The following is a 12,261-nucleotide window of genomic DNA, read 5'->3' as shown; positions in this document are numbered from 1 at the left end:
GAATAAACATTCACCAGAGACTGCTGCACAACGTCTCGTTCAGGCTTCGCATCTGTGAAATAGCAGCCGATATTTTCTTTAACGTGAAATAATTTCTAACACTTTGTGACACAGAGTCGGACAACAGAAAATCCAGACATTTCTGCCCGGCAAGCAGGCAGGCGTTAATATTTTTCTTTGTAGTACATCTCGGGTAATGTAGTTCAAGAAGCGGTCACCGGCGCTAACCACCACAGAAAGTCCCCACGCATATAGAAATACACTGACCAGAAGCCCCCGCGTCGATTCTGCCACACGCGCAAGGTCAGTTACACTGCAGAGTGTGTGGTAGAGCTAATGTCATAACTACAGTTAAAATAATTGTTTACACCTATGATATGTTTAGTCCTGTGTTCACTGTAGCCTCCCATGGTGTGTGTGTCCGTGTTAGCTCACCTTATAGCTGTTTCGGGTTTATATCTATATGTGTATATATATAGATATATATGTATATATAGATATAGATATGAATCTGTTTTTACGTTACATACCAAAAAAAGGTAACACATTTCTACCATAGCCGCTGGCTCAGTTAAGAGCTACAGTTACAGATTAACTTACAGAAACAGCGTAAATGCTTCACTGAAAGCCTGTGGAAGGAGGTGTAAGCTTAATGGGCAGATAACCCCACTGTGTGAGGGGAGGCAGCTGATATTTTTCACCTTGTAATTTGACAGGAAACATGAATTACGCTCGGTTTCTGACAGCTGTCAGTGCAGCGAGAAAGCCTTCCCCCATCAGGATGCTGAGTGAGTACTTTTCATTGATTAATACACTCGTGTCCGGTTGTACAGCGAGACTAATGCACCTATTACAGTAGCCAGGTTGACACAAAATGGTAAAAAAGAAAAAGAGTGTTCCTAATCACCTTAAGGCTCTGTAGCTAATGTAGAATAGAGCCTATGATGTCACTGGTAGCACCCGTGTTTGGTGTTTACCTCTCTTTCGTGTGAGTTATGTCTGTGTGAGAATTTGCAAAAAACAGCAAAGTGGCTTCTGAGTTTTTTTCAGTTTTTCCTGTCTGTTGTGGTTTTTATTTAACTACAACAAAAATGACCAATTAAACCGGTGATCTTTCTAACCGCAAGCTTCATATTTTTCCATGCCATCTCTATTTGCTCCACCGGAAACAGATGAAATAAACAGAACGCATTAAAATACATGTTTGTTTGTTTTTTAGTTTATATGGTTAAAAAAAAAACGTCAGAGGCACATCCCAAATCTGCCCTGTTTCATTGCACATAACAGATTAGGTGAGAAGACCAGCTGAAATAATAGAACAGAAGAAAAAGCAAGCAGAAGACAATTTCAGTTTTTGAACTTTTTCTGTTATATACAAATATTTCTGTTACAACTAAACATTTGTAAGCCTGGGTGGTGATGATGCTATAAGCTGGGACCTTTCTGTGTGCAGTTTGTATGTTCTCTCTCTTCCTGTGTGGGCACAATCAGAATTAAGCATGCATTTTAGACCAACTGGTGACTCTAAATTGATGGGGTGCAAAATGAGAAACTGTGATACTGCATCTGGAAGTCAGGAGTGGCAAAGATGTATGTGAGGTGGTGCAGGAAATGCATGAGGAGAGTGAGACAGTGATGAGGTGTGCAGTAGGAGTGACGGGTGAGTTCAAGATGGTGGTGGGATTACATCAGGGATTCACTCTGAGCCCCTTCTTGTTTGCAGTGGTGATGAACAGGCTGACAGATGAGGTCAGGCAGGAATCTGTGTGGGATTTGATGTTTGCAGATGACACTGATCTGTAGTGAGAGTGTGGAGCAGGTTGATAGAGAGCCTGCAGAGGTGGAGATATGCACTGAAGAAAAGAGAAATTAAGGTCAGGAGAAACAAGGCAGAATACATGTGTGTAAATGAGAGGGAGACCAGTATAACAGCAAAGAGTAGAAGTAGTGATCGTGGATGAGTTTAAACACCTGGAGTCATCCATGCAAAGCAACAGACAGCACACGAGAAGTAAAGAGGAGAGTGCAGGCAGGGTGGAGCGGGTGGAGACGAATATCAGGGGTGGTTTGTGACAGAAAGATAGCAGCAACAGTAAAAGGGAAGGTTTACAAGATGGTAGTGATGCTGTGATGTATGGTTTGGTGAGACGGTGGAACTGAATAAAAGACAGGAGGCTGAGCTGAAGGTTTTAAATTTATTGAAATGAAGTTCTCATCATCTTCTCTCTGTGATCCCATATGAAGCTGAGCTGCAGCAGCGGTCACCTCCATCGCTGATTTCTTTGGCCGGAGGAGCTCCTAACCCCAACACCTTCCCCTTCCAGTCAGCGTCCATCACGGTGAAGAACGGGCAGACAGTCACCTTCGATGAGGTGGCGATGAAGAGAGCTCTGCAGTACTCCGCCTCTAATGGGTGAGAAATCCAGATGACAGAATCGGTCACTGCTTTGTGACAGTTTTCAGAACAGCATTTCAGTTTGGAATAGAGGATAAAGACAGACGCTCATGCAGACATGTGCAGTATTTATGTGAAAATAAAACAGATTACTATTTTATGAAAATAGATTTGTCTTGGAAACACCTGATTTCTCTTCAATGCGTAGAATACCTGAGCTGCTGACGTGGATGAAAAACCTGCAGAAGAACCTCCACAACCCACCGACTGCTAGCTACAGCCCTGAGAGCGGGCAGATGGAGATGTGTGTGACGACGGGGAGCCAGGAGGGGCTCTGCAAGGTACTGACACCACCACCTGTAGATTTACCTGTCCATCTGACATCAGCTGAACAGCTTAGACCCACTGAAACCCTTAAGCTATAGCTTTAAAGTAAGAATCTCTATATTTTAATATAGTTTTATTTATTATAGCAGTTTTTCATGTCAAGGAAAACATTCACAGCCTGTGTCTTAACCTCGTGTGTTTGCTGGTTTTGGTGCAGGTGTTTGAGATGTTGGTCAACCCCGGAGACAATGTTCTTCTGGATGCGCCCACGTATTCGGGCACGCTCGCAGCAGTAAGAGCATTTTTCTTCTGCACAACACAAACATTGCACTGCGACCACCTGACGCTCTCATTTCCTGTGCAGCTCCATCCTCTCGGCTGCAACTTGATAAACGTTCCCAGCGATCAGCATGGCATGATACCTGCAGCTCTGAAGGAAGTCCTGTCCCGGTGGGATCCGTCAGAGGTCCACAAGCCCGGAAGCACCGCTCCCAAAATCCTCTACACTATCCCTAATGGAGGAAACCCCACCGGGGCCTCCATGACAGCAGAGAGGAAAAAGGAAGTGTATGAGGTAAGTCCTCGCCAAAGTCATACTCAGTGAGATAAATACATGCACACGCTGCAGATTTTGACTCTCTTGAGTCACGGTCGTACAAAGCAAACCAGTGAAGCATGCGCTCTGCAAATTACAGCTTGTTGTAAAGCTGCTTTCCCTGCAGATTCACTCTGACGTTTTTTTATTTAAACCTCTCTTCTCTTTAATAGCTGGCCAGGCAGTACGACATGCTCATCATCGAGGATGACCCCTACTATTTCCTACAGTTTGAAAAGGTGCAAAGACAAGAGATTTTATCTTTAAATGACAAACGGCAGCCTGTTAATCTGACCTTCATTAATAATGAATAAAGGTCACAGTTAGTTCATGTCATGTTTATTTGTGTGGCAGCCGTGGGCTCCTACGTTTCTCTCCATGGATGTTGATGGGAGGATCATCAGGACCGACTCCTTCTCCAAAATTCTGTCTTCAGGGTGAGTTTCTCAACCTTTGTGACCGTTTAGGTGGGTGGATTTGTTTTACTCCCAGTACTGATGTTCCCATTTCTTGATTTACCCTAGTGACTATGAACCTGACACATAAATTTCTTTTACATGTTTGTAGGAATGAAAACATCAGCATCCTTCAGGAACACATATATTTGGGTCAGCCCTCAAGTAAACAAACTATTTTAGCGACTAAAATGACAGAATGGGGTGATTTATGACCTATAATATGTTATGCAGGAATAGTTTGTTTAAATGGCTGAATATGTGTTTATCACAACTGTAGCGTTCCCTTTTGTCTATGACAGAAATGTTAAATAATGTTCTAATGTACTTATTTGTGGTTCTGGCATCACATTTTTTCATCAGATCTTTATGCCATACTTGACTGAAACACCACCTGCCTCTGAAGGCCACCAACTGTTCATGTACACAGAGATCAGTAACAGGGAGAAGGTATTTCAGGCAACAAACGTTGTCCAAATATGCCTGAAAGCAACAAGTTTGTCCGTGGCCTGTGTCTGAGCTCCAGCTGCTCAGTTGTCAAACTGCACACACCTCAGGATACCTTGTAATCTTGTTCTGTTAGCTGCAGTTCACAGTAAAAAATTGTATTTAATGGTAAAAGTGGAAAATCAGTACTATTAATGTTAAAATAACATGTTTCCAGTGTCATGTGTTACTCTTTTGGTATTCTTGCCACATCACTGGACCCGTGAAAAGCTGTAGGAGTAATAGATAGGAGGGAAAAAATGTCAGGAAACATTTTATGAGTCAAAGTTCCTCAAAGATCAGACACTGATGTAGCATACAGGTCTAGAAGGCAGCCCATGTGCTAAAGGGTCACTGCAGGGGTCCAGGTTCGAGTCTGCTCTCAGCCATTTTCAGTTTAGGTAAAAATGCTCAAAAATAAACTCCTAAAAAAGAAATATCACAGTGCCACATAAAAATATATGGCTCACTCACTTGCTTGAAGTTTATCTAGAAAAATCCCTCCGGTTATTTATTTATTTATGTTTTTAACTACATGATGTGATGGCTTTGGAGAGTGGCTCCATAGTTTTTTACATATTCACCTAACAAGCAAAAGTTCCCCGGTTTGTTTCCGGGAGGAGACACAAATCCCTTTTGTGTCATCAGGCATAAAAATCTGCCAAATCAAACATGGAGCGCTACCTGCTGTGGTGACTGCCTTGTGACTAAGAGAGCAGCCAAAGGTAACGCATGGAATAACTTTTACACTTTAACCACAAATAAAAAACAACAAATGCAGTTTTTTAAACAATCGTAAGTATAGTAGTGAGGTGAATTGTAGGAAATTATAAAGATTACAGTAGGATAGTGTGTAGCTATTTCTAAAGGGGTTCAAGCAGGGTTTACTGACTTATGTTGTCGACACATTCAGAGGCTTCCAGCCAAGTGACATAGTACAGACACTCGTTTATCAAGCAACATCCTCATGGACACAAAATGTAAATATGGCACCCCAGCCTTCATCTGCACAGTAATGTGTGTTTCCAGCATTGCTTATCCAGGCTTCAGTTCCTCAGTTTCAGTGAAGTCACATTGCGAAACACAGTCTGTTAAAACAGGATCCGGTCACAGAGTGTTTACGTCTTAGGTTTAAGAGTGAAGTTAATATTTGACTCCAGGTTTTATGTACTGTGAGTGTTTCTGACTTGAATTATTCAGCTGGTTGTGTTGTTGCTTCAGACTGAGGATAGGTTTCGTGACCGGCCCCAAACCGCTCGTAGACCGGGTGGTGCTGCACATCCAGGCTTCGACGATGCACACAAGCACCTTCACACAGGTGAGAAATCTCCCACTTAACACCACCCAGAATCTCATCGTATTCACCCTGAATGGACTAAAAGAAATCTTTCAGCGTGAAGTGCTGTTGATAGTGACAGTATGCCATCACATAAAGCAGCAGTAAACACAGAGCAGGGCAGCACAGTTGTGCAGTGTCTGTACGCAGTGTGTTAGCAATGAAGCATATTTGTGAGCAGAGTCATTACTGACTTTTATACTCTGCCAGATTAAGTTCCCACCCACCGGGCATGCCTGATTTGCACAGACATAAACTCAAACCAGGCGAGGATGAGTGGTGTGCTGCTGTCACGCTACATTTAAAGCTGAAAAAGAATTTAACGCGTGTCTGAACTAGCAGAAGCAGCAGAGGAGATTTTACTCAGAAAGAAGGAGGAGAGGATTAATGAGGACCTCCAAAAGATCTGCCTCCAACCTCTTATTTAATCCTCACCTCTGCATATTCATCTAATCTAAACCAGAAATGTTATTAATGCATGAAAGATTTAAAATGCAAACAGCTCAGGCCAGAACGCACACATAAAAACCCTGTGCGAGAAGGAGGAAAGTGTGCCTCTTCAACTCATTAAACTATTAATATGCAGTTTTATTATCTGCTGTAGAGTCATTTTACAGTCAAATGATTTGCCGTGATGCCAATATATAATCAGAGTGCCCTGCTTTCTTTCAGCTCATGGTGTCTCAGTTGTTGCACAGCTGGGGACAGGAGGGTTTCCTTGAGCACATAGACAGGTATGTCACTTCCTGTCTGACCAGTTTGACTTGTTAAAAACTGACTTGGATCCAGTTACGTTTCCAACAGTAAATCAAACAGTTTTTTTCTTTCCTCTTGCAGGGTGATTGAGTTTTACAGGAAACAGCGAGATGCCATGATCAGCTCTGCAGACAAATGGCTCAAAGGTTTGTGCACTCACCGATGAAGCCCAAAGTATCCACTTGTAAACAAGCAGTGACCTGTTCACTTTACTTCATGGTTCCTTTAAGCTGGACTCATAGACTCTATATAACAGGTGATGTAGCCACAGTCAGATCAGCTTTGATGTGTGAACACTCCAGACTGACATGAGTGGATCTGATAGGCAAACAGTAACGGCTTTTAAACATGGCCAAGCCGTGAAGGGTACCATGTTTTATATTCTAGTTCACTTTAAATTGTTCCATACTGTATTAGGTATGTCTATAAACTAGTGGTTGAACCATAAAGTCAGCAGGTAGGCATTTAATGAGGTCAAGTTACCAATAGGGTAATTTTCTCTTTGCATCCAGAGGTGTCGCCTCCTGCTGGAAGCAACAGTCATCCTTTATATACAGTCTGTGCTTGCAAACATAAATTTAGATCATAGATTGGAGCTAAGGTGGAAGGCTCACACCCACTGAGGCTGAAGGTGAAATCTGTTGTCAGCATACTCCGTTTTAAGGTTCCTGTGTAGTTTTCTGAAGAAGAGCAACACTATTAAGCAATGACCAAGATTATTTGAGTGTGCTGAGGTCCTTTCTGTGTAGAGTTTGTATGTTCTCCCTGTGCCTGTGTGGGTCTTTCTGGGTATGTGAATGTGTGTGTGAATTGGTGGATGACTGAATGGAGTGTAAAGCGCTTTGGGGTCCATAGGGGCTAAATAAAGCGCTATACAAATACAGGCCATTTACCATTTTACTCCAGCTTCCTCCCACAGTCCAAACACCAACTCGTTAGGTTAACCGGTATTTCTAAGTTTGTGTGTGTGTGTTTCAAATTATTAGGAAAATGTCTGGTTTACAGTTGGTTTCTCAGGAAGGAAATGGATTAAACATATTTAATATTTATTATATCCCCATTAATGGAAAAAGGAAAACTTACCTCTGCATCCAGACAGCTCTGACCTTCATTCATAACGGGCTGGAGCCAAAAGGTCATGCTGTATAAATGGAAAAGTACTGTAGTGGAGCCACACCCATATAAAAGTGTTAGTTATTTACATTCATCATAAAGCTTATGATTACTTACAATTAGACTTTGGACAGGTTGCCAGTCTGTTACAGGGCTAACACAGAGAAACAGACAACCATTGACACTCAGAGGCAGTTTAATCACCAGTTAACCTAACCCCACTAACTGCATGTCTAACTATGGGATGAAGCCAGAGTACTCACAGAGAACACACACAAACATGCAAACTCCACAAAGGAAGGCCACGGCCGGCCTGTGGAGTCGAACTCTGGACCTTCTTGCTGTAAGGCAATAGTGCCATCATCTAACAGCAGTCATTTTTGTAAAATTACTTACATTTGGCAGCAGATTCACTAACAAACCCAGAACTAAGGTGTAGTGAACTATCAGTGATTTTTGACACTTCCTCTCATCCTTCTTCATCTTCCTCAGTCACTTTTCTTGGACTTTCTGCCCAGTAGCCTTTTCAGGAACCAAAGACACTGAATCTAAGTGAGATTTTGTGGCTCCCTGCACCAGCAGCCGCTAAACCAATGACCGTCTGGCCTACTTAAAGGACTGTATGACCAAAGAGGCATTGTGAATCACAGAAAAAATGCTCAGGCACTTTTGTTTGTGTGTGTGCGTGCAGATGTAGCAGAGTGGCACACACCATCAGCAGGCATGTTCCTGTGGATGAAACTGAAGGGCATAGCTGATACCCAGCAACTGATCATGGAGAAGGCGTTGGAGAAAGAGGTCAGTGTGAACAAACATGCAGGTGCTGTTCTCTTTTCACTTTAAGACCTGCCTATTGAACAGCAGATACCCCAGAGGCACTTCTGTGTGTGTGTGTGTGTGTGTGTGTGTGTGTGCATGCGTGTGTGCGTGTGCGTGAGAGGGAAAACACTTGCACAAAGGCTGCTTTACAAGCACCATCCCACACTCTGCCGAGACACAAAACCTGCATCGGCCTTGGTGCAAAACATCTCCTCACAAACACACACACTCACACACAGTGTGTTTATAATTCCATGCTACTGAATTAGCTGTGTATGAACAAGAGTGGGTACAATCGGGATTTTCCAAGGCCTCTGCACAGCAGGCTCGTGTCCTCTGAGTCCTGAGCATTTAAAGCCTTCATACAGCAGATAATAACACCACTGTGTCATTGGACAGAGGAGGAATAATGGACAGCTGAATCTAAAATGAGTCTTTCAGTGCTGTCATAAATGCCACGGGGAACAGTTTACAGCCTGTGAGATCAAAACAGATACCAGAATATTTATACCCAATCCAAACTGCTATATCAGAGTGAGAAAGCTGGTTATCAGAGACAGAGAAGACAGGATGTTGACCAAACATGGAGGATATCCTGGACGTTATTCCTAGTGTTCCTCTCACTTCACATGAATAATGCCACAAATAGTAATTTTTTTTTAAAAGTTACCAAACAGAGAGAAATACGACGGTGACACAACCTGGCATAAAGGGAAACATTTGGCCTCACAGTTTGTAACCAGTACCTGAAATCCTAACAAAAAGCCTGCAGTAACTAAAATATATCACAAAGTTGTCATTTTACTCAGTGAGCTGTTTGAAAGCTAATGTAAGCTTTTTTGGACTTTTCTGGACTTAGGCGGACACGATTGTAATTTTTATCATTTAGAGTAAAATCTGGTGACCTGCCTGGCTTTATGTTAGCTCAAGACACAGTTTGGCTGGAGTTAATGTAGGAAAAGACAATATGTAATATGTTTTATTCCCTGTGTAAAAACTGGAGATGTGTAAGAACTGGTGATACATGTTTGTGTGTGTGTGTTACAGGTCCTGCTAGTTCCTGGAGGTGTGTTCATGATCAACAGTAGTGAGCCCTGCCCCTACGTCAGAGCGGCCTTTTCTCTCAGCACACCGGAGCAGATTGATGAGGTAAACAAATGGATAAACAACCAGATAAACACATACAATCTCTACAACTCAATCTAATCTTGTATTTCTTTCCCCACCAGGCTTTGAAAAGACTCTCTGCGCTCATCAAAGAGGCTTTGTGATGGTTTATTCGTCCTTGGCAGATGCAGGATTTTTTAAATATGTGGTTGAAGGGCTTACTTTAGATTTAATAGTGCGTTCTTATGACTGTCAAAATTATAGTGTTACAAGCCCAAAATCAGGACCTACACAGAAAAAACTATAGGTGTGCTGACTGGGTGAAGAAGGTATCTGATCATTTGAGTGATGCCCGCCTTCCTCAGCTCAGAGTTTGTTTAGCAGACCAAGGAATCGGTACAGCACACCCTAAACGCTTAATGAAGTTCTTCTAAATCTAGTTTTTCCAAATCTAACCATCACCCATCACAGAGACGTCATAATCTCTGGGATGAATTCATGTTAACAAACAGATCATTTTCCAGAAAAAAAATGATCCCTTTCTTAGCGAGCAGGAACAAATGATCAGCTTTAACTGAGCACATTTATCAGGACTTCAGACACAGCCTTAGTGCCATCATCTAAAATCCTTTGTATTCTGTTCTTAAGCTTCTTAAGGACGAACAGATTTAATACGTCTTGGCTTTCTTTAGTAATGACAGATAACCTCAAAACAAGAAGGGCAGTCAGGCTCATTTGTTAGAATTCAGGTCCTCTTATTTTCTGGGAAAGAAAATAAAAATACTTCAAGGAGCTGAACGCACAATGAACCAGGAACATGAAGGAATCAGACCTGGTTGGTCCATCATGAAGTCAGAGAGCTCCGTCTTAACAGTTCTTGATATAATTATTTTAAAGTAGACCAGAGGCCTCTGCTACAAAGCAGGATTTAGGTTTATCTGGGTAACTTCAAGGTTAGCCCTGAGTTTTCTGTACTATGAAAGTGGTTCACTTTCATGCTGAAACATTCAAGCAAGTAAGTAATACAAAGGGAAACGGAGAAGGACGAGGTGGAGGGAGGAACAGAAAACGAAACCCTGAAAACACTAAACATAAATAAACTAAAACTAGGAACTGAAACCACGTAGAAAAAGCAAGGACTCAACTCAAAGAAAGAAGAATACAGCAAGACCTGAAGCACCACATAGCTGAATCGAAACCTCAGCACAGCAGCAACCTCAAAGTAAGAGGATCAGAATATCCAACACATTAAAAACCCTCTAAAGAAACTCTGACCCCTGGGACCCAAACCAGGGCAAACATGGCAGACACAGCCTTACTGCTGTATAATGAACAATGGCTACACAAACTCATTACTGCATGAGAACATGGTTTTATCTCATCTGTGAAATAAAGTAAGGACTTTTTACCTTTTGTATTTTGTTGTATTTTTTTTTTGAGTCTGTTTGTAGTTTGCTGCTCAGGGATTGGTGCAGATGATAAAATCAGATCATATTGCAGGTGGACTGATCTGATTTCACTTTACAAAGTAATTGGTGTGGTTCTTACATAGTGCTTTTCTACTCTGAGCACTCAAAGCACTTTAGAAAACTTGCCTCATTCACACCAGTGCTTTTTTTCTACGCTTGTTCTAGCTAACATTCACACACATCCATAGCAACTTGAGGATAGTATCTTGCCCAAGGATATTTGGTATGCAAAGTGGAGGGATTGAATCACCAACCTTCCCATTAGCAGGTGACCTGCGCTACAACCTGACTTGCAGCCACCCCTAAAGTGAAAGCCTTTCTCAGTCCTGAGCTTTTTTTTAAATATGACACTATTTATTTCCTGTCTGCAACATTTGATATCATTACATTAGCCAGTAACTCTTCACATGGGAGGGGGTTTTTTTTCTTATAATGGGGCAGAACTCCAGCAACACTTGTGGCATAAAGAGCACATTAGTTTAGAAGTCGACCTGAGAGCTGGTCAGGTGAAGTCATGAACAATTCAGCACCGACTCGTCTTCCTCTTCATCCTTTTTTCTAAAGTCTGCTGGCTCTCACATAACATCACCTGCTGACAACAGCAACAACAGAGTCTATCTGTTTGGTGGGAACTGTTTTCTTCTCCTTTGTACAGACTTTCTGCCCCCACTGTGTTAATATGTAGCAGTCTGAAGTGTTTGTGTACAGCTCAAACATTCATCTGGAAAGGAGGACGGGGTCAGCGAGGTGGCTTAGATACAAGACTGTTAACACTTTACCCCTCTCACTGCAGTCGTGGATGAAGCGTTCAAATTTGAATGCAAAGATTTCTGTAAATACTAGGATGGGAATCTGAACAACAACTGAAGAGGAGCAACTGTGAAGAGGTCTCTCTTTGAGTGTGTTTCAGTCAACAGTAACTTTAAAACCGAAGCAGTGCCCCAGATTTGTTTGGTAGAATGTGAAACATTAACACAGAAATGGATGAAAGCACCAAAATCATCTCTAGAGCAGAAAAGTTGAAATTCTCTTAAAGTTACTGTATAAACTTTTGTTTTGTTTTTACTTTGAAACAATAAAAACAACCTTCCACACAAGTTAAAACACACACCACCTCCTTAACCTCCACAGCTTCTATACATAGATGAAGCATTGACTTAATTATTGACTGCCTGCTGAGGTTGTGGCATATAACGTCAATCCCTGACTGGCGCTGTGGCTTCAGGGTCTCCTTTTATCAGGCCTGGTAAACAGAATAACAGCCTGTACAGGCTGAATGACCCTGGCCAGGTCTAAATTTAGAGCAGCCTTTATTCTGCCTTTAATTGTTTCAAAAGGAAGCTGGCACTGTGATCCACATACAGTCTTTTCATTGAACGGCCTTTTAGAATGTGTTTTCACCA

At 42.1% G+C, this 12,261-nt stretch overlaps 1 protein-coding gene across 1 annotated transcript; it reads left to right on the top strand.

Annotated features, from left to right (window-relative positions):
- The first annotated feature begins 214 nt into the window (after window positions 1-214).
- aadat (aminoadipate aminotransferase) lies at window positions 215-10,806 on the top strand. The gene is made up of 14 exons (XM_084923922.1): window positions 215-303; window positions 717-788; window positions 2,245-2,413; window positions 2,604-2,736; window positions 2,940-3,014; window positions 3,087-3,296; window positions 3,491-3,556; window positions 3,672-3,754; window positions 5,480-5,576; window positions 6,267-6,328; window positions 6,432-6,496; window positions 8,155-8,261; window positions 9,330-9,431; window positions 9,512-10,806. Exons 2-14 carry the CDS (start codon window positions 722-724, stop codon window positions 9,551-9,553), a joined length of 1,278 nt encoding a protein of 425 aa, XP_084780048.1. The 5' UTR covers window positions 215-303; window positions 717-721; the 3' UTR covers window positions 9,554-10,806.
- The last annotated feature ends 1,455 nt before the right edge of the window (window positions 10,807-12,261 follow it).

This window comes from Perissodus microlepis, chromosome 3 (assembly GCF_051167445.1).
Source record: "Perissodus microlepis isolate ML-2025 ecotype Zambia chromosome 3, ASM5116744v1, whole genome shotgun sequence".
Taxonomy (NCBI): domain Eukaryota; kingdom Metazoa; phylum Chordata; class Actinopteri; order Cichliformes; family Cichlidae; genus Perissodus; species Perissodus microlepis.
This window is presented reverse-complemented; position numbering and strand designations above follow the sequence as displayed.